The sequence below is a fragment of the Eschrichtius robustus genome, chromosome 11 (assembly GCF_028021215.1).
Source record: "Eschrichtius robustus isolate mEscRob2 chromosome 11, mEscRob2.pri, whole genome shotgun sequence".
In the NCBI taxonomy this organism is placed as follows: Eukaryota; Metazoa; Chordata; class Mammalia; order Artiodactyla; family Eschrichtiidae; genus Eschrichtius; species Eschrichtius robustus.
The window spans coordinates 105,804,010-105,825,954 of NC_090834.1; the positions used below are offsets into that span (position 1 = coordinate 105,804,010).

The 21,945-nt window shown below is 46.9% G+C and overlaps 1 protein-coding gene across 3 annotated transcripts in view; it reads right to left on the reverse strand.

Moving 5' to 3' along the window:
• Positions 1-2,186: 2,186 nt before the first annotated feature.
• The window catches only part of LOC137771556 (phospholipase A and acyltransferase 3), a 48,935-nt gene continuing 29,176 nt past the window's right edge, over positions 2,187-21,945 (reverse strand). For all 3 annotated transcript variants that reach the window (XM_068555055.1, XM_068555053.1, XM_068555054.1), the window contains exons 5-6: positions 4,805-4,897; positions 2,187-3,196 (exon numbers count right to left, since the gene is read on the reverse strand). In XM_068555055.1, coding sequence (XP_068411156.1) covers positions 3,038-3,196; positions 4,805-4,897 — 252 coding nt within the window. In that variant the 3' untranslated portion in view covers positions 2,187-3,037. The remainder of the gene's footprint in view (positions 3,197-4,804; positions 4,898-21,945) is intronic.

Below are 21,945 nucleotides of genomic sequence, written 5' to 3' on the forward strand. Positions count from 1 at the left end.
TGGGCAGAGAGAGAGTGTCCTCTCTGCATCCAGCGCCGTGAGGGGCAGGGACCTCCGCGGGGAGGAACAGCGGGTGCTGTGGGCGACGTGGGGGAGAAGCTGGGGGGGGGGTCGGGGGATGAGGGGGGGACCCTGGGACTTGGGGAGTGAGCACATCCCACCTATTCTGCCTCAGCCACTGGCTGGAGTTTGGTGCCTCCTCCATCCCCCAAGGCATTTGTCCTGCTCTGGAAAGCGCATTTGCATTTCAGTATTCTGACTCTGAAATCTCCCCTCCCAAGTAGCCCAATGTTTCTGAATGAGAGGAGTTTCAGTGGGCAGCAGGCTCCTTTCCTGGCGTGCAGCTGGGAAGGAAAAAGCCAGACTCCTGCCATGACTGAAAATCAACCAGTTCCAGGGAGAGGTGTCTCAGATTTCACAGGAAGGGGGGTGGGTGCGGCATCTAGCCTTGCTCTGTGCTGCTCTGTGCCTACATCCTGCCCCATTTCCTTTCCAAGTAGAGACACAGCTGAAGTCTTGCCTTTCCACCGGCTGCTGTTGTCAGTGCCCTGGCCATGGTCTTAGACATCTGGGGCCATCTAGGGATGGAGTGAATAGTCCTTACATGTTCTCCGATGAGGACCGTCTCTGGCCCGGCCCTGGCTGACGGGGCGCCTTGGGGTGAGAGAGCAGAGGAACTGGGCAGGAGTCTTGGCCCCTTCAGCCTCCAGGCCTCCTGCTTGCGCAATTGCTTTGCTCCTGTTCCAATCCAGGCCCCTCACTGGATGCTGGAGATGCAGGGAGGGAGGGCCGAGCACATGGGATCCTGCCTGAGATCTAGTCCTCACCCCTCTGGGACTACCAGATGGAATGACACTATCTTTCTATGACCAAATTGCCCATGGCTCAGCTGCCCCTGGGTTGAATGCTGAAAATTAGCCACCTCAATTGTTAGGTCAGTGAAACTACTCTGTATGATACTATAATGGCAGATACATGTCATTATACGTGTCCAAATGGGTAGAACGTACAACACCAACAGTGACCCGTAAGGTAAACTATGGACTCTGGGTGTTTATGTTGTGTCTGTGTAGGTTCATCAGTTGTAACCAAATGTACCATTCTGGCCTGGCATGCTGATAACGGGGGAGGCTCTGCATGCTGTGGGCGTGGATAGGGGATGAACGGAAATCTCTGTACCTTCTTCTCAGTTTTGCTGTGAATCTAAACTGCTCTTACAAAATAAAGTGTTTTTTGTTTTTTTAAATTAGCTGCCTCAGACTATTCCTCTGCTAATTCCCGGCATGTGCTGGGTGTGGTCTCAGAAGGGCCCAATCCCCATGTGCTCCTGCTTCCTCAGTGGCCTCTGCCACCAGGGACCCTCCTGAATGGCCACTCTATCTGGCCATCCTCCATGGTGCCACCACAGCCACTACCACTCTGGCTTGAGGATTAGGGACATCACCCTTTCCTGGGCTCTACCTTCCCAAGCCTGCAAAAGCTGGTGGGTCCCTCGATCCCCCAGTGCAGTGGAGACCAGGCTGGAACAATTCCCAAGACTCCTCTGGAAGCTCAGGGCTATAAGAAGGTTGAAGAACAAGGAGAGTCACTTACAATTGCTGCTTATCAAATGGGGCCCTGCTCATATCCCCAGGCTGAAATGTCAGCCTCCATTTGGGGGTTCCAGAAAGGTCCGTGCCTACCTTGCTTCAGGGCTCCCTTTGGCTCAGCGAGCCCTGCTGCTCTAGGCAGAGCCCAGGCCCAATAACCAGACGAAGGAGAGAGAGGAGGAGGCCTTCCCGCTTCTTACAGTCTAAGGCTCACCCCCCCAGACCTCATTTCCGGTCCAGGATCTATGGTTCCAGCGTCATGGACAGTGTGTGCTTGGTCTGCACGACCAGGTCACGTCCCCATTAAGAGTCTCAAGTGTCCATGTATCTGCCCTTCATGGGGATTCTCACAGTTACAATTGAACATTGATCCATGTGGTTATTTTACTTATATCCCACTCCCTGCTACAACTGCAGGGGTCCCAAGAGCTGGGACTGTCTAAGCTTGTTACCATCAGACCCCAGCATCAGTCACAATGTCTGGCCTACTATAGGTGCTCAATAAACAGTTGTTTCCTTTATTAATAAATTTACTAACCAATACATTAAAAACACAACTATTCTCTGCAATTGTGAGAAAAATTTTGATATGAAAATTTTAAAAATTTAAGCCATCATTATACAGGTTACCATCCACCAGATGTGTGTTGCTGTGAAGCTTAAAAATATGCTGGACTGGTTCCAGGGCCCTGCCCTCTGGACTGACTTCCATGAACTGGATTCCATTAAAATGTGAAAAGTATATATGTACATATAAGTAATAAAAAGCATGCTTTATTTTTTCATCATAAACTCATAAAATGTCTGAGCTATCTCTGGACAATCCTTGGTCTCAGCAAAACGTGTTTTTAAGACTATAACTTGCTTTCAAGAGCGTGCATATATTCCACAGCCTGATTTTTACGTCAAGAAAAGTTTAAGACCATGGTGATTGGTGCTGGAGAAATAGGAACCTTGGGGCCTGCATGGTATGACTAGGGTTGCCCTTCTGACGTCATTCTGTCACTTTTGTAAGACAGCATGTCCGTCCCCACTCTGGGGACTGTGGGACAGCTGGCAGGTCACCTGGAGCTTGATCCCCAGCGTGCCTGTGCCGGGCTCTGGATTGGATTCTGGTTGCCTGATGCTATCTGGGCACCAGAATCCTGCCTTCAGTGAGCCTGTCATGCAAGGTGTGGTCACAGCCCCTGAAAGGACGAGGGCTGTGTCTTCATTCTGCCTTCAGAACAGGCTGGACGGACGGCTCAGCGCCTCTTTGGTGAACACATGTTTAATAAATGCCTAGGTGTGTGACGGAATTTGGTCTGAGATTTGCTTTCATCATAACCTGAGGGGGAGGCTTGGGAGAGTATCTAACATGAGCTCATGGGAACGTTCCAGTGGTTTCCGCTATTGACCAAACAGAAGCCCAAGAGCTGTGCCTGAGCTGATAGCTCAGCTGGATTTGCTCAGGGAACCGGTTCTGCACCCACAGTGGGCCCCTCACAGGTGCTGGAGCTCTTCCTCTTCACCTTGCGGGCCCTCAGCGCAGACAGGACATCTGGCCCGGTGAGGGGTGGAGGTGGAGGGGACAGAGCCTTCTTCTCTCTCACTGCTCCTGATGGCTTCTAAAGAAACAGGCATTTGAGACATGAAAAAAATAAACGAAAAGTTTGGATTCAAAGATTTTCTTTTCCAAATAGTAGTGGTAGACTGGAGAATCAGATCTTATGAGAGATGTGAGCTGCAGTCTCTAATGCCAGTCAATGAATGTCCCCTGGGACAAGACCCAGGACCTCAGCAGCTTTCCAGGGGCCAAAGCTTGGTGCTGGCCCTGCCCCCTCCCCTGGGTGCCCTGAACCAATCATGCTTGTCTCACCCACAAATCCCTCCGAGTGAAACTGCCTCTCCTGTCAGTTTTGAACTATGTGATCACACTGCCTCCCGCAGAGCTGATTGGCCTAGTGGGATCACCTGACCCAAGGACAGCCAATAGGTAGGCGGGGCTAGGGTGTGCGGAGCTGAACCAATCAGATTCTCTCTCGGGAACTTGCACTGGGAGCCGCAGGCAGCTTGAGAGATGGAAGTGAGTGGATGCAGGAAGAGTAGCCGCAAGAGGGCATGCGCAATCAGACCTTGGGGGAAGACGGCTAACCCACGTGGTGAGGAGCAGGAGCGGGGGCGTGAAAGTAACAAGGCACAGGAAAGATGTGGAGAGCAGAGGGAGGTCATGACGCTAACGGTTCCTGGAATCCAAAGAAACAGGGAGTTACAGGAAGAACTGGGAGCCCACAGTCACTGGTGGCTGAGTCACGTTCGTGGTTGAGAATCTTCAACACAATTCCAGCTGCTGAGGTCCCGGGCTCTGGCAGGCGGACAGTTCTGGTTCTTGTTCATCACAGGTGTGTCTCCCCTGCCCCTCCTGTACCCTCACACCATAAAAAGAACACAGCCCTCCAAGAGGAAACCTGAGAATAGCAGTGAACAGCCCAGACGCACCTCAGTGTAGCGGGGAAGGAGCCCGTATTAGTCAGCTCTGGTGCCATAACAACACACCACAGACTGGGTGGCTTAAACAACAGACATTTATTTCTCACAGTGCTGGAAGCTGGGAACTTGAAGATCAAGGTGCTCCCAGATTCAGTTCCTGTGAAAACCCTCTTCCTGGCTAGCAGATGGCTGCTTTCTCACTGTGTCCTCACAAGGAGGAGAGGGAAAGAGAGAGCTCTGGTCTCTCTTCTTCTTATAAGGGAACTAATCCCATCATGGGGGGGGGGTCCAACCTCATGACTTCATCTAAATGTAATTACCTGCCAAAGCCCATCTCCAAATCCCATCACATTGGAGGCTGGAGCTTCAACATGTATTATGGGGGGACACATTCAGTCCATAACAGAGCTGAACTGTGTCTTTAATAGAATTCACGCTAGTCTGCATTTCCCCAAAAAACTCTTCCTGTGCTTTTATTTAGCTCCATTAAAATAAGCCTAAGGACTTCTCTGGTGGTCCAGTGGTTAAGACTTCGAGCTTCCACTGCATGGGCCACGGGTTCCATTCATGGTCAGGGAACTAAGATGCCGGATGCCTCACCGTACCGCCAAAAAAAAAAAAAATTCTTTTTAAAACCTAAAGGATGACGAAATAGTGAAATTAATAAAGCAAACTCCATGCCTGCTGGCTAAGTAAGATTCCTCTATATTAAATGGCTGCTGTCAGGACAATTCCTTGAACTTAACTGCTTTTCCTGCTTGCTTCTGGCTGGCAGGATCCCAGTGAGCTGGCGGCCAGGCACCTACTGTCCCGCCTACAGTCATGACCATGTGAGTGACCTGCAGCAGAGGAGAAGGGGAGGTCACACTCACCATCAGGAGTCCGACCATGGATATGTACGCCAAGAACCTTCAGCTCCGGAAAGACCCATCTGGCCCTTGTCCTCTTCAGAGCAACCACAGAGGAAACAAATATTTGCAGGGAAGGGGCCATCCGAAGAGGGCAGGCCACCCACAAAAGAGGGGAGAAGGTGGCTGGTGGGGAAAGAATGAGTGGGAGGAGGAGCTGTAGGTATGGAGTGCAGGGAAGGGAAACTCAGTAGCCCTGTGGGTACAACAGATCCACAGGGGGTGGGAGCCCAGATGATGTAGATCAGGGCTGACCAACTGGGAGCCTGGAAGCCAGTGTAGAGTGCGGGAAACCAGCCCTGGGACCTCTCACTCCCCAGAGCTTGAGGGCAGGGGGCTCGCCTGGATTGTTCTCTGTCCCAGGTGCTCAGCCACCGCCAGGCACATAGTAGGCTCGTGATTCATCTGCTGAACAAATGTCTTGACTCTGAGTAGCACTGAGGCTCTGCGCTTATGAGATAAGATTACCTGGCTTGTATGCTGTCAGGGAGGGAGAAATGCCCGCCCCCCTCTATCCCTCTTGAATTCTTGTGGCTGAACTAATAATACAATTGACTCAAGACAGACTGCCGGAGAAAAAGAAAGAAATCTTAATGCGTGCACACGGAGGCCTCGTGGAAATGGGACCGAAGAAGTGGCCAAAGCAGGCCGCTTTTATACTTTTTTAGACAAAGGAACAATAAATTTGTGAGAAATTGACAGGACAAAAAAACTTAGGTTTTGCAAACTATGGCATGTGGGTCAAATTGAGCCCACCACTTGTTTTTGTAAAAAACACTTCATTGGAACACAGCCTTGTTCACTGCACTACATATTGTCCATGGCTGCTCTGGGGGCTACAAAGCTACAACGGTAGAGACAGAGACCACCTGGGCCACGAAGCCTGAAATATTGACTATGTGGCCCTTTACGGGAAGAGTTTGCCTGCCCCTGACATGACCCAGGCTTTTTCCTCCTCCTGGCTCACACTGTTTGTTTCTTCTGTCTATAGTCCTATCACCCCTGTTTCCCAGTAAGCCTCAGCTCATTTTCCAGTTTCAGATTAACCAAAAGAATTAAATCAGACTCAGCTCAGGTGTCAAGGTGTCCTGTGAAGCCTTCCTTGATCAGGGCCTTTGGAGCAGAACCCACCTGGGTTCCAATCCCACCTCTGCACCATGGCTGTCATGGTCTAGAGACTCAGCACCTAAGTGTTGAATGAGTGTGGACAAGCTGCTTCAGTGCTGTGAGCCTCCGATTCTCCATCTGTAAAGTGAGGATAGTAAAACCTGCCTCTGGGGCTGCGGGAAGGGCCCGTTTCAGGGCCTGGTGGCCAAAGAGGGCTCGCCAACCGGACCAAGCATCATGGCCATGCTCACGCCCTCGGCCACGCCACCTAACCACACTGGGTCTGCAGAGCCCGTCTCCCCACCCCCGTCCCCTTCGACCGTGACATCGAAGGCAGGGGTTCTGTCTCTGCTACTTAGCCTTGTTTATGCCTCTGTCTCCACCCCAGCCCAGGATGCCCAGCCACTGTCTGCTGAGGTTCCGGGGGGCTCATTCTCTGTGTGGCCTCAAGCAAGTCCCTCCTCTTCTCACCTGCTTTTATCATGTATAAATTGAAGGGATTGGGCCTGGTGTTGTCCACGTTCTCCCAGCTCTAAATTCTCTGCTTCGCCTCTAAAGGGGGCCCTGGCCTCCTGCCTCACCCAGGCTTCCGGGAAGCTGGAACGAGAAGGCCAGGTGATGGCACCTGGAACCCTCAGGGAGGGGCTGATGGACCTGCTGGAAGCAGCAGGGCTCACAGGAAGCCTGTGGTGTAATGCCAATCTCTGAACAGCCAGTTCATCTAATGACCAGCTTCTAAATTCACTTGTGTGTGTGTGTGTTTAAACTTTAGTTCACCGGTTTGATTTTCTTTGCAAAAGGGCATTTTTAAAAGTCTCTGCCCCAGCTCAATCCAGCTGTAGGAGCAGGGATGGGGGCAGAGAAACCCTCTTCTGAGTCAAAACCAGGAGGGGCAGCACCAAGCTTTGCTGGGCTGCAGATCATTAACGAGAAGGGGTGGGTGGAGGAAACAAGATAAACATAGGCATGAAACTATGTCACCAAGAATGTATTCTTTTGCATGAGAAAAACACATTGTCTCCTCCATCTCCGCTCCCGGGGATCCCCCAACCCCGAGTCTCTCCTGGGTTCATTTTCCCTTTTCTGCCTCTCAGCTCTGAGATGGGCATCTTCCTTTCCTGGGTAGAGGGCGACCTCTCCTACATTGCTGTGAGGTACTTGGACAACAGCTGGGCAATTTCTTATGATAAACATTCACCTCCCATATGACCCCACAATCCTACTCCTAGGTGTTTACCCAAAAGAAATTAAACTCTATGCATACAAAACAAACCTGAATGGGAACATCTGTAGTGGCTGTAATCATTATTGTCAAAAATCAAAAACCACGCAAACGTCCTTCAGGTGGTGAATAACAAAGGGTGGGGCGTCCAACCAACGGGATACCACTCAGCAGTGAAAAGCAACAAAGCCCTGTCACTACTCTATTTTGCTACAATATAAATGAACCTCAAACGCATTCTGCTAAGTTAAAGAAACCAGACACAAAAGGCAACCTTCTGTATGATTCCGTTTATATGACATTCTGGAAAAGGCAAAACTATAGGGACAGAAAAAAGATCACAGGAGCTGGGGGTTAGGGGTTGGCTGACAACAAAGGGACGTGGGGGAACTTTAGGGGTGAGGGAACTCTCCTATATCTGTATTGTGGTGATGGTTACACGACTATATGTGTTTGCCAAAAGTCAAAGAACTGTATAATAAAAAGGGTAGGGCTCCCCTGGTGGCGCAGTGGTTGAGAATCCGCCTGCCAATGCAGGGGACACGGGTTCGAGCCCTGGTCTGGGAGGATCCCACATGCCGCGGAGCAACTGGGCCCGTGAGGCACAACTACTGAGCCTGCGCGTCTGGAGCCTGTGCTCCGCAACAAGAGAGGCCGCGATAGTGAGAGGCCCGCGCACCGCGATGAAGAGTGGCCCCCGCTTGCCACAACTAGAGAAAGCCCTCGCACAGAAACGAAGACCCGACACAGCCAAAAATAAATAAATAAATTTTTTTTAAAAAAAGGGTAAATTTTACTGTTCATAAACTGTTCCTCAATAAGCCTAGTTTTTAAAAATTTATTTGAAAATAAACCTACATATTTACACATATGCATACGTGTGTATACACACCTGCTGTACAGCTGTTTTAATGGTTACATAACGCGCCGTTAAATGCAGCTATCTCTTTTATTTGGCCAGCTCCCTGCTATCGAGTGGTTTCCCGGGTGCGGCATCTTCGTTAATGCTGTGATGTCCCTGAAGGAAAGGGGGCTGGTCCAGCACCTGGCCCAGCGCTGCACCAGCGCCTCCCCGGGCCCTCCTTCAACCGCTCCTTGCACGGCCCGGGAGGTAGGGATCCTTACCTGCTCTGCAGAGGGTGCAGCTGGACTAGCGAGGGGGAGTCGCCTGTGCAAGTGGCACAGTCAGTGAGCAGAAGACCCGGGATTCCAAACTGGTTCTTCTGGTTGGGAGGCCCACGCGCCTCCCCTTACGCTGTGCAGCCAGTTGTAAACTATTTGAAGGAAATAGCTGTTCCTCGCTCTTGTTTGTCCCTCCAGAGCAGCTAATAGACGTAGGAGATTGGACCCATGAAGGGGTGCTTCCCAGGTACAGCGGGTTGCCTGGAACTGAACCCCACTCTCTGATGGAATGAAGGTCAACAGTCTCTCCACGAACTCACTGCTAACGAAGACTAGCCGATGGTACACCCTGCAGGGGAGAGCACGATGCATTCAGGAAACGGCGGTTGAGTGCCCGTTGTGCCGGGCACTGAAGTGAGAGCCCGCACACGATCGTACAGCCGTTCCCACTCTCCACCTCAACGCTGGTGCTTAAACAGAGCATCTGTCCTCACCTGAGGGAGCCAGATGGACCACACAGCCGCATCCCAAAGAGAAGGCCCAGGGCTCACCACCAAAAGCAGAAATCCCCAACCGGTCTCCAAGTCTCAGTCTCAGCTTGGCATGAGACAGGAAAACCAGAGACAGGGAGAGGTGAGCCCTCGCAGGGAACATTCTAGAACCTGACCCTCAAGGAGCCCCAGTCCAGCCTGCAGGCTCCCTGTGTTCACCACCTGTAGGAGACGGGGCAGGGAGCTCTTCTCACACCGGGGAGAAGCCACTCTCTTTCCTGAGACGGCTGGGCTGGAAAGGAGCTCTTCAGAGGACAAAGAAGAGAAGGACGGGGGTCCAGGAGGTGGTATGGGTGGGCGTGCAGCATGGGAGTGGGTCAGAGTGATGTACACAAGCTGGGTGTGAGTGCATTGTATGCACAGAGCATGTGTGTGTCAGCGAGTGAATCTCTGACTCTCAGGACGTCTAAAATGTCTCGTAAAGGGCCACCCGCCTCGTACCCAGGCCCGTGTCTCTCGTGAGGGATGGAGCTCCGAATTGCACAGCTCAACGTGTCAGACGCAGTGCTCAACACTTGACCCACTTTATCCATCACTCCTTGGAGTAAGAACTGTCACTGCCCCACTTGACAGATGAGGAGACTGAGTCCCAGGGAGGTAAGGTAACTTGCCAAAGATCCTTACCTAGTGAGTAGAAGAGCAAGATTGAAACCTAGGTCTGAATGTTTCCAACGTTATGCCCTTAACGATCCCAGAACATCCCAGGCAGTCCTGGGGCACCTCAGGTCTGGGCTCCAGGCCAAGATCTGGGCTGGGGATCACAGTGCGGTTAGAGTTGGCAGTGGGGCAGCGCCCTTCTGGAGTTTACAGGAGCAGGAGGTAGGTGGCCCTGGTCACACTCAGAATGCGAGATACGCCCTTGACGCAGGAGTTCTATTTCAGGAACACTCTGAGGCCAGCCAGCACCCCACCTCCCCATGACTCAGCTGAGCCAGCCGAACCCGAGAGGGGGGCTGAGCTGCCGCGGGGGGAGCAGAGAGGAGACATGGTTGAGAGCAAAGCCTTTGACTACAGAAGTCATGACTCAACTTGGCCCAAGATGGGACAATTTGAACATCAAAAAGAATAACTACACGTAGATGGAAAAAATCCAGTAATTGAAATCTGTGTGCTCATCGTGATATTTTTTAAAAATTTGTCACCTTTGGAGGGTGCAAAAGACTCACCATGTCGTTTGAAAATCTGGTAAACAAAGGAAAAGATTCAAGCATTTCCTAAATGAACTATACTCAGGGAACCAAATTAAAAACTACAAGAAAATGCAAAGTCACAAAACAGCGCTGAAAAGGGAGCCCTACCTATGTATGCAAATGAGCAGAAAAATTTTCTGGAAGGACACACACCAGGCTGTGTAAAGGAGGAAGGAGCGTGGAAAGAGACTTTAGCCTTAATGCCAGCAGTTTTGATTTGGGTTGGGTTGGGTTGGGTTGTGTTGTTCCTGTTGTTAACAAGGAAAATGTATTCACATATTTCTTGTGGAATTAAAGAAACTGATTGTTTTTAAGGTAGGGCTTTGGAGCCAGACTCCCCTAAGTTCAGATCCCCGCTCCGCCTCTTGGGGAAGTCCCTTTACCGGAGCGTCAGTGCCCTCAGTGCACACCTGGGGGTAATTATGCCTGCTTCAGAGGGTCATTGCACAGTTTCGAGAAAAGCCTTTCTCGTGCTGCAGGCTGCAGCGAGCACTCAGGAAGTGTGGCTAGTTTTGAGCCACAAGGAAGAAGGAGCACGTGGAAGGAGGATGAAGGGATGGAGGGAAAAGCAAAGGGGCGGCGATGTTTGGAGATGAGAGGGAGACAAGGACGCCTTCTGGCGGCCCCCCCCCCCAGGGCTCACCACTGTGAACCATTTCCCTGGTCGCACCGACGAGGACAGTGAGACGGAGGAGGTGGGCCTGGGCACTGGGCAGAGGCTGCCCTCCCCGAGCCCACCACTCCTGCCCCCTCAGGACGGCCCAGAGGAGCGCTCCTCCCCCCACCCGGCCCCGCAGGCCTCAGCTTGTGCCCGCGCCCCTCTGTGCCAGAGCTGCAGACCAACAAGGAAACCCCACACAATCACCACCAACAGAGCTATTTTCAAAATAAAAGCTTATTGTAAGTTTGGGCTGACAGAGGCCATCCTTCTGTCAAGATGGTGTCTGTGTGTTGCTGCCTGGATGCCCAGCCTTTATCACTTTAAGAGTTTGGTTTTCCCTCTCATGCTGCCCAGGCATACAAATATTTAGAAACGTGAATCAAAGTTCACGTGAAAACTGCTCTGTCTTGAAGCAGGGCAGGGTACAGGCCGGGTCGACAAGCAGGCCTGGAAGAAGAGCCATCGGAGTTTGAGAGGTAGGTTCAGAAGGAGCTGGTGGTGGGTGAGGTCAGGGTCACGGTCAACACTCACCAAGTCTCAGGGCAGAGTGGAACGGGGAGGAGGGCAACGAGCCAAGCCCGGGGGGGCGGGGCCAGGCAGGGCGGAGTGGCAGAGCCCGAGGGGAGGAGTTTCACCAAGGAGGAGGAGCCCCAGGGAGACCCGAAAACTGGGACTGCTCTCCACCAGCCTCAAAGCCGATGGAACAAGACAAAGCAAGTCATCAGAGGCACCCTGCCCCGCCACACACGGAAAGAGAATGAGCCGCGCAGCCATCAGTATGGCAGGGGATCACTCCCCTTTCTCCCTGCGGCTCACAGTTCAGATACCTATTCTAGACCAAAGGGGAACCCCAAATCCACGACTGCCTGGGGATGGAGGGGCTGCCCTTTTAGGCACCAGAACGCTATCCTACCCAAAGCCTCCAATAAGTATCTCTCATACGACATGCACCTATGGGCTGTTACATCCTGGGCAAACTGGGCAGGGGTGGGTGGGAGCGGGGACCCTTAGCATCCTCACTGTGGGGCACGTGGTGGGGAAGCAAGGACCAGTAACCTACATCCTTCAGGCTTTCAGCAAAAAGGGGGGCTTTACCGTCAGGATACAGGTAGACTGGAATGAGACTGGACAACGATTGACGATCCGCCCCTCTCTGCAGACCATCTGCTCTCACAGCCCACGTGGTCGTGTTCCCGAGGAGACGCAGCGCCTCTCAGGATCTCCACTCCATTCTCCTCTGGTTTCAGGGGACAATCTTGGAAGTATCTCTCATCCTCCATTCTGGAAGGAGATAGCGGGGTTGGCTTAGCTAATTACCTCCCGGACCGTTGGCCAGAGCCCTTTGGGCCAGCCCCCACTTGAGGACGCTGGACACCTTTTGAGTGGCCAGCCTGGAGTCATGTGATCTTGCTTCCTCCAATCAGTGCCGTCCCCTTGCCATGACGTCACAACCCTGTTTCCCTGAGCAGGAGGGCTCGCTGTGCCCTGTCAGCTAAAGGAGCTTCAGATGAGGCCAGCATAGTGAGTAATGCAGTCGTGCATGGTGGCAACAGGAAGAAACGTCACTGTCACCGTGCTGCGGCTTGTGGCTTCTCACCTAATCCAGTCTGTTCAGGGTGTCAGAAAATCAGACCCAAGTGCCATATGACAGTCATCAAAGCCAGGGCTGGCGGGCTGGGGATTCTGCTTGTCCCTGTACTGTCCATGAAGCTGCTGGGCAGGAAAGAGGCCAAAGTGCCCCCCAACTGTGCAGAGAGTGGGGCAGGGGCAGGCCACACGCCAGCCTGCTGGCAAGCAGGACCACAGCCTGGAAGACATACCTTTTTGGTCTTAACTGTGTTTGTGTTCATGTATATGTAATTTTTTAAATTTATAAAAGGATATAAAATGAAAGATAAGCCTCTATACTCCCCACCCCCATCCCCTAGCCACCCAGGTCCCCTACCTAGAGGAAACCTTATCAATTTCTTTCTTTTTTTAATAAATTTATTTATTTTATTTATTTATATTTGGCTGCGTTGGGTCTTCATTGCTGCGCGCAGGCTTTCTCTAGTCGCGGCGAGTGGGGCCTACTCTTCACTGCGGTGCATGGGCTTCTCATTGCGGTGGCTTCTCTTGTTGTGGAGCATGGGTTCTAGGCATGCGGGCTTCAGTAGTTGTGGCTCGCGGGCTCTAGAGCGCAGGCTCAGTAGTTGTGGCACACGGGCTTAGTTGCTCCACGGCATGGGGGATCTTCCCGGACCAGGGCTCGAACCCGTGTCCCCTGCATTGGCAGGCGGATTCTTAACCCCTGCGCCACCAGGGAAGCCCAACCTTATCAATTTCTGATATCCTTCCTGGAATATCTTAGACTACATATACTTTTTAATGAGTTTTCTTAAATCTTATATCTGTATAAAAGAACAGTCATAAGTGTAAGACATAAGAAATAACAATAAAATACCCATGCACCAACACCCAGTTGAAGAAATAGAAAATCACCAATATCTTAAATAAGCCCCGTGACACAAAAAAGTCTGTACACAAATGTTCACAGCAGCATTATTCATAATTGCCAAATGGTGGAAGGATACTGATGAATGGATAAAAAACATGGGTAGGGACTTCCCTGGTGGTCCAGTGGTTAAGACTCCATGCTCCCAATGCAGGGGACCCAGGTTCGATCCCCGGTCAGGGAACTAGATCCTGCATGCCACAATTAAGAGCCCGCAGGCTGCAACGAAAAAGGTCTCGCGCACAGCAACGGAGATCCCACGTGCCACAACTAAGACCCAGTGCAGCCAAATAAATAAATAAATATTTTTTTTTAAAATGGGTATCTATCCATACAATGGAATATTACTTGGCCATAAAGAAGAAGGAAGTAATAATTCATGCTACAACAGGGAGGAAACTTAAAAGCATGCTGGTGAAAGAAACCGGTCACAAATGCTACCTATTTTAAGATTCTATTTATACGTAATGCCCAGAATGGACAAATATATAGAGACAAAAAGTAGATTTATGATTGTTTAAGAGTAGAGGCACAGGCAGTGCTCGGAGGTGATAGCTAAAGGGTATGGAGCTTATTTTTGAAGTGGTGAAAGTGTTCTAACATTGATCGTGGTGATTGTTTCACAGCTCTGTGACTCTACCAAAAACCACCGAATTATAGACTTTAACTGGGTGAAGTGGATGGTATGTGAATTCTATTTTAATAAAGCTGTTATAAAAAAATTAACCCAATCTCTCTCCCTCCTAGTACTGTTGTAGCCACTCTCCTGAATTTTGTGCCTATTAATGTCTTGCTTTTTAAAAGTTTTTACAAATAAAAAGGTATCCCTTAACAATATTTTTTTAATTTGGTAAAAACAGAATCAAACATCACACATTCTACAACTTGATTATTTTTGCTCACGATTAGGTTCCATGCTGACGGATTGTAGCCATTGTTCATTCACGTTCACAGTATTCCCTTTGTAGAATGCAGCACAGCTAATCATCCTGTCTCGGGTCAATGGACATCGGGGGTGTTCACTGGTGCTGACAAAACTGCCACGAGCGTCCTCATGCAAGCCTCCTGGAGCACCGGGTGGCTCTTCTCTAAGCAGAGGCTTTCAAACCTTTTTGACCAAGACTCAACGGTGACAAATACACTTTACAATGCATCAGGATATTGATGTATACAAGCAAAAGTCTTATCAAAAAATTTGCCAAAAAACAAGATGAAATTCACTCTGACAAATCCTATTCTCTATCATTGTGTTTCACTGAATGATTTTTAAAATATTGACTGTGACCCACTAAATAGAAGTTATCACTCACTAAAGGAGCACAGACCAGAGTTACTGGGTTGTAGGGTATGACCTTCAGCTTTATTAGAAAAAGAATGGAAAATTAAGCTTCCTACCAGCAGAATACCAGAGACGTAACTGCTCAATATTTAAATATTTGTCAGCATGGTAGCTGTAGATTAGGATCTTTTAATTCACATTTCTATAATTGCTTATGAAGTGCCCCATTTTGTCATGTGTTTATTTGACATTTGTATTCTCTCCTCTGTGGAAAGCCTGTTAATATATTTGTCCACCTTTCTGTTGGGTTGTCTTTTCCTTATTTATTTATTTATTTTTAATAGATTTATTTATTTATGGCTGCGTTTCGTTGCTCCCCGCGGGCTTTTTCTAGTTGCAGCGAGCAGGGGCTGCTCTTCGTTGCGGTGCGCGGGCTTATTGCGGTGGCCTCTCTTGTTGCAGAGCACGGGCTCTAGGCACTCGGGCTTCAGTAGTTGTGGCACACGGGCTCAGTAGTTGCGGCTCGCAGGCTCTAGAGCGCAGGCTCAGTAGTTGTGGCTCACGGGCTTCGTTGCTCCGCGGCATGTGGGATCTTCCCGGACCAGGGATCGAACCTGTGTCCCCTGCATTGGCAGGAGGATTCTTAACCACTGCGCCACTAGGGAAGCCCGCTTTTCCTTACTGATTTGTATGAGTTATTTATATATACTAATCCTTTGTCAGTTTTTGTGTTACAGGTATCTTCTCCCAAGTGTTGCCTATCTTTTCATTTACTTTATTATTCTTATTTGATGAATCAAGTTTACCTTTTGGTGCTTTACTTTTTTCTTCTGTATTATTTTGTGCTTATGAACTACAGAACGGTCATAAAAGTGTTCTCCTATATTTCCTTCTAAAAATTTTGTACTTTTGCCTGTGATGGTGGTGAATTTTGAGTCAACTTGACTGGGCCAAGGTATGCTCAGATAGCTGATAAATCATTATTTCTGGGTGTGTCTGTAAGGGTGAGTCTAGACGAGATTAAGCATTTGAATTAGTAGACTGAGTAAAGATCAGCCCTTACCAATGTGGGTGGTGTGAAATGTGAAATAAAATGGGGTCACTTATGTCAAGGGGTTTTTAAATGGAACCAGGAGGCCATTAAGGAGGTGGACTTTACCCACATCCTCCCTGAGCAGAACCTGAACTTTTGAATTGGGTGAAACCACAAATATTCCAAGGACTCTGCAAAAACACTTGCAACTTGTCATAGCAACGGGTTATTACCTCGCTCTAGTGATAGCCTTAGCAATCCTGTTCAACCAAGACTAGCTTCTGCGTCCAGCTCCAATTAAAATTCTTTGCAATGCAAACCTTCCTTCTTTGCCTTTAAAAACCCATGACATTAACTCCCTGGTAGGACACTGTTTAGGTTGCTATCCAAATCTGTGTGCCCTGCATTGCAGTTCTTTGATCCCAAATAACTGCTTTCTGCCTGAATATGGCCTCCTAGTTTTATTTAGGTTGACAGTGAGCATCAACCCATCCGCTGAAGGCCTGAATAGAACAAAGAAGGTGGAGGAAGGACAGTCTCTCTCCTTGAGCTGAGAGGTCCATCTTTTCCTGCTCTCAGATATCAGAGTTCCTGGTTCTCTGACCTTTAGACCCCAGGACTTACACTAGCGCCCTACCCTCCATGTGCTCAGGCCTTCACTGGGACTTAGACCATCGGCTCCCTTGGTTCTCCGACCTTCAGACTTGGACTGAATTACATCAAGAGCTTTCTGTTCTGTGCTTGCAAATAGCAGATGGTGGGATTTCTCAGCCTCCATAGCCATGTGAACCATTTCCTATAATAAATCTCCTCTTGCATCTATCTATCTATCTAGCTATCATCTATCTATATCTTCCATCCATCCATCTATCTATCTATCTATCTATCTATCTAATCTATCTATCTATCTATATCCTATTGGTTCTGTTTGTCTGGAGAGCTGCAACTTATATATTGCCTTTCACATTTAAGTCTGAAATCCTCCCCAAACTGACTTTTTCTGTACAGCGCAAAGTCCATAAGATTATGCAGTTTTTTGAGTACCGTTTATTGGTTGAGGATCAGCAAACTATGGCCCACAGGTCAGATCCAGCACTTTCCCTGTTTTCATACAGCCCAGTAGCTAAGACTGGGTTTTGCATTTTTAGATGGTTGAAAAAAATCAGAAGTTCATATTTCATGACCCATGAAAAGTACATGAAATTTAACTCTCAGTGTACATAGATAATGTTTTTATTCTTTTACAAATACAGTTTTATTAGATACACACCCATGTATTACAGTACATAGACGTGAATTGACTATGGCGGCTTTCCTGCTACAACAGCAGAGCTGAGTAGTTGCATCGCTTTGAGGCCTACCAATATTTACTCCCTGGCCCTTCACAAAAACTGTTTGCCAACCCTGAATAGTTCATCCTTCCCCACTGATCTGCAGTGTCACCTTTGTTGTAAATTAAGGTTTCATATATTTGTGGGGTCTGTTTTAGAGGTTCTACTCCATTCCATTAGTCAGCCTAACTATCCCTGCACCAAAAATGCACTATTTTGATCACAATAATAATTTATAATAAATCGATATTTGATAGTGCGAGTCTACCTGCCTGGTGTTTCTTCTTGGTAATGAAAAAGCTAACCTTGCCTCTTTACTTTTTCCAGGTCCATTTTAGAATCTGGTTGCAAATTTCAGGAAAGACCCTGTTGGAATTTGGTTTGGAATTGCACTGAATCTAGAGATGAATTTGGAAAGAAACTGACATATTTATGATATTGAGGTTTCCTAGCCATGCAAAGTCCTTCGATATTTTCTCCAGAGAGATCTCATTCATGTATTGCTTGAATATTTGGGGAAACTCCTCTGTAAAACCATCCAGGAATGCCATTTCTTTGTGGGACAAATTTTAAATACTGATTTAATTCCTTTAATGGTAATAGGACTACTTAGATTTTTTTACTTATTCTTGGTTCAATTTTGATAACATGTTTTCCTTAGAATGTATTAATTCCATCCAAATTTTCCAATTTATTGTCATGAAGTTATTTATTGATTTCTTGTTTTTTGGTCTCCTTAGCATCTGTAGTTATATCCCCCTTTTAATTCCTAAAACATTAACTTGTGTATTCTCTTTTATATGCTTATTTTGATTCATTTCTTTTGGTTCATATCTTTTTACTTTCTTCCTATGTTTTTCCTTTTGCCTCTTTCTCTCTCTCTTTTTTTTTTTTTTTTTTTTTTGGTATAATTGACATACAACATTCTCTTAGTTTCAGAAGCACAACATAATAATTTGATATTTGCATATATTGCAAAATGATCACCACAACAAGTCTAGTTAACATCTGTCATCATACATAGTTACAAAAAATTTTTTTCTTGTGATGAGCACTTTTAAGATCTATTCTCCTAGAAACTTTCAAATATGCAATACAGTATTATTAACTATAGTCACCATGTGGTACATTACATCCCCATGACTTATTTGTCTTATAAGTGGAAGCTTGTACTTTTTGACCCCCTTCACCCATTTCACCCACCCCCAACCCCCAGCTCTGGCAACCACCAATCTGTTCTCCATATCTATAAGCATGATTTTTTTGAAAGATTCCATGTATAAGTAAGATAATACAGTATTTGTATTTCTCTGTCTGACTTATTTCGCTTAGCCTAATGCCTTCAAGGTCCATTCGTGTTGTCGCAAATGGCAAGATTTCATTCTTATGACTGAATAATATTCCGTTCTATATGTATACCACAATTTCCTTATCCATTTATCCACTGATGGACACTTGGCTTGTTTCCATATCTTGGCTGTTTAAATAATGCTGTGACAAACATGGGGGTGCACATATCTTTTCAAGTTATGTTTTTCCTTTTCTTTGGATAAATATCCAGAAGGGGGATTGCTGGATCGTATGGTAATTCTATTTTTAATTTTTTGAGGAAACTTCATGCTGTTTTCCATAGTGGCTGCACCACTTTACATTCCCACCAACAGTGGACAGGGCTTGTCTTTTCTCCACATCCTCACCAACACTGGTCATTTCTTGTCTTTTTGATAATAGCCATGAGGTGATATCTCATTGTAGGTTTGATTTGCATTTCCCTGATGATTATTCCTGTTGAGTATCTTTTCATGTACCTATTGGCCATCTGTATGACTTCTATCTTCTTCAATTGGATGATTAACTCATTAATTTGTACCTTTTTCTTTCTTAATGTAAGCATTCATGCTACACATTTCTTTCTAGGTATCCCTTTACCGGAATGACCCAAGTACTGACCTCTAGTATTTTTGTTATCCAGTTCTAAATATTTTCTAGTTTCCATCATGTTTTCTTCTTTGACTCATAATTGATCTAACAATGTGTTCTAAAATTTCTAAAAGGATAGAGTTTTTCTAGCTATCGCTCTCTTATTGATTTCTAACTTAATTTCATTACGGTTAGAAAAGATGACCTCTATGTTACCAGCCCCTTGAAATTTGTTGCGACTTGCTTCAAGGCCAAGGGCGTGGTCAGTTTTCATGAGCATTCTTTTGTGTGTGGTCAGAAAGAATCTATATTCGACAATTGTACTATATGTGTTCATTAAATCAGCTCGTTGGTTTTTCAAAATTGCTGTATCTTTTGTGTCTCCTTGATTTATCAGTTCCAGAGAGAGGTGTATTTAGATCTCCCACTGTCATGGGGAATTTGTCATCTTCTCCTTGCAATAGGCCAAAATTTTCAGTATCTATTTTAGGACTTTTATTAGGTGCAAACAATTTTAGAAGTATTATACCTTCCTAGTGAGTTGAAACTTTTTTCAGAAACTTTTTTGGAGCCTTTTTCAACACCAGCAACTAATTCTCTGATTTCCCAGATACCAACTGGGTGTTCAACAATTCAGTTCAGTTTTGACACTAACCACTGGGAGCTGGCACAGACCTCAGAGCTTAAGTGCTCGGTCCCCTAAGACTGCCCTCCTTCACCTTTAGACACCTTTCACCATTCGCAAGACCCAGGCCACCTGTACTTCTGTCAATGGGCTAAAAATCAGGGGTTCCCACAACTCTTCCTGAGGTTCAATAATTTGCTAGAACAGCACACAGAACTCAGGAAGGCACTTTAATTATGCTCACTGGTTTATTATAATGTACGGAACTCAGGAACAACCAAATGGAAGAGATGCATAGGGCAAGGTGTGTGGGCAAGGAGCTTCCATGCCCTCTTCAGGCAGCCACTCTCCTGATACCTCGATATGTTCACCACCAGGAAGCTCATCAAGTCTCCTTGATCAAGAGTTTTTATAGAGCTTAATCTTCAGCTTGCCCACCCCTCACCTCCCCTTCTTAGAGATCAGTAGCCTGAAAGTTCCAACCCTCTAATCACTTGGTCTTTCTGATGACCAGCCCCACCTTAAGTTATCTTAGTGTCCCCACCCTAAGTCACCTCATTAGGACAAACTCAGGTTGATCAAAAGGGGCTCCTTAGGAACAGGAAAAGACATGCCTATCACTCAGGAAATTCCAAGGGTTTTAGGAGCTCTGGCCAAGAACCAAGGATAAAGACCAAATGTATTTCTTATTATGCCACACCTTTTATCTTTTTTCTGTCTAGTTATCATTTTTGGTTTAAAGCCTATATTGTCTGATATTGATATAGATATACCAGCTTTTAGTTAATTCGTATTAACTAATTAACCAGTTTTTAGTTAGTATTTGCCTAGTATATCTTCTTTTAATTAAAAAAATTATTATATAATTTATTGAAATAATTTCAAAAGTTTCATTTTATTTAAATTTTCACGTTCAAATTTCAGATACTTTTAAGATGCTTACTAGGTAAAAATTTTAATATACAAAAAGTACTAGAAAGACTAGTACAGTGGTTACCCATATACCCGATGCATAGATTAAAAACTTGTTTTGTCATATTTGCTGTATCTGCATCTATTTTGTAATAAGGTCATGTGTTGTACATAAATCTCATACCATTTTCACACTTCATAAGATTCATAATTTCTTAATATTCTTTTTTTTTTTTAATTTATTTAATTATTTATTTATTTATTTATGGCTGTGTTGGGTCTTCGTTTCTGTGCGAGGGCTTTCTCCAGTTGTGGCAAGCGGGGGCCACTCTTCATCGCGGTGCGCGGGCCTCTCACTATCGCGGCCTCTCTTGTTGCGGAGCACAGGCTCCAGATGCGCAGGCTCAGTAATTGTGGCTCACGGGCCTAGTTGCCCCGCGGCATGTGGGATCTTCCCGGACCAGGGCTCGAACCCGTGTCCCCTGCATTGGCAGGCAGACTCTCAACCACTGCGCCACCAGGGAAGCCCTCTTAATATTCTTAAATACCCAGTCCGTATTCAAATTTTCCCTATTATCCTGAATTGCTTTTATAGTTGTTTTTCACACTTAGTTGTTTTGTCTCCAACATGTCTTTCAGTCTAGGACAGTTTATACACACCGCCAATTTTTCTCCTTGATAACATTAATGTTTTAAAGACATCAGATGAGTTATCATGCACAATGTCCATCTTTTTAACTTCAGTCTTTGTGTCCTTATATTTCAATTGGATCTGCTGTAGACAGTATTCCCTGGATTAGTTGTCTAATCCAGCATAATGTTTGTCTTATACTTGGCAAATTTAGCCCATATATACTTATGGTCATTACCAATATATTTGGAATTAGTTCTTCCGTCTTCTCTGGTCATTTCTACACACCCCACTTTCTGTATGTAATGTTTATTTTTTAATTGAACTGGGTGTTTTCGTTTTGCTTTCTTGTGTTTATTCTACTTCATTCTTTTTTACTCGATAATTAATTTGGAGGTTTATGCTCCACGCCTCTGCATCACCTTATGCCATGCGACAGAGGGGGCTTCAAGAAACCCACCCTTTAATTTGGGCCTGTGTCCCTTGGGTTTGGGGAGCTTGAGAACTGGCACGACATGTGACATCAATAGAACAGAAACAAAAAGAAAGAAAACTACACTGGGAGACACTACTCTTACATCAACACTGGGACATGAACGGGCACAAGCTTATCCTGGACCAGGTGTGGGCCAAGCAGGAGGGAGCTGGCCAGGAGCCATTTGTAAGTCCTGTCCAGGATTCCAAAAGACTGATGGTCCCCAGACAACCAGGGCTGACGAAGGAAACATTCGCAAGCAGACAGAGGAGAAGACTTGCCCTGTGGAGGGAAGGACAATCGGCCCCAGCAGGGTACTTCTGAGGAACCCACAAAAGCCCCTTTCAGGAAAATGGTCACTTTGAACACCTGCCAAGCCCAGCGAGCAGCAGCAGGAAACCTCAAGCGACCAACCACGAAGGGTCG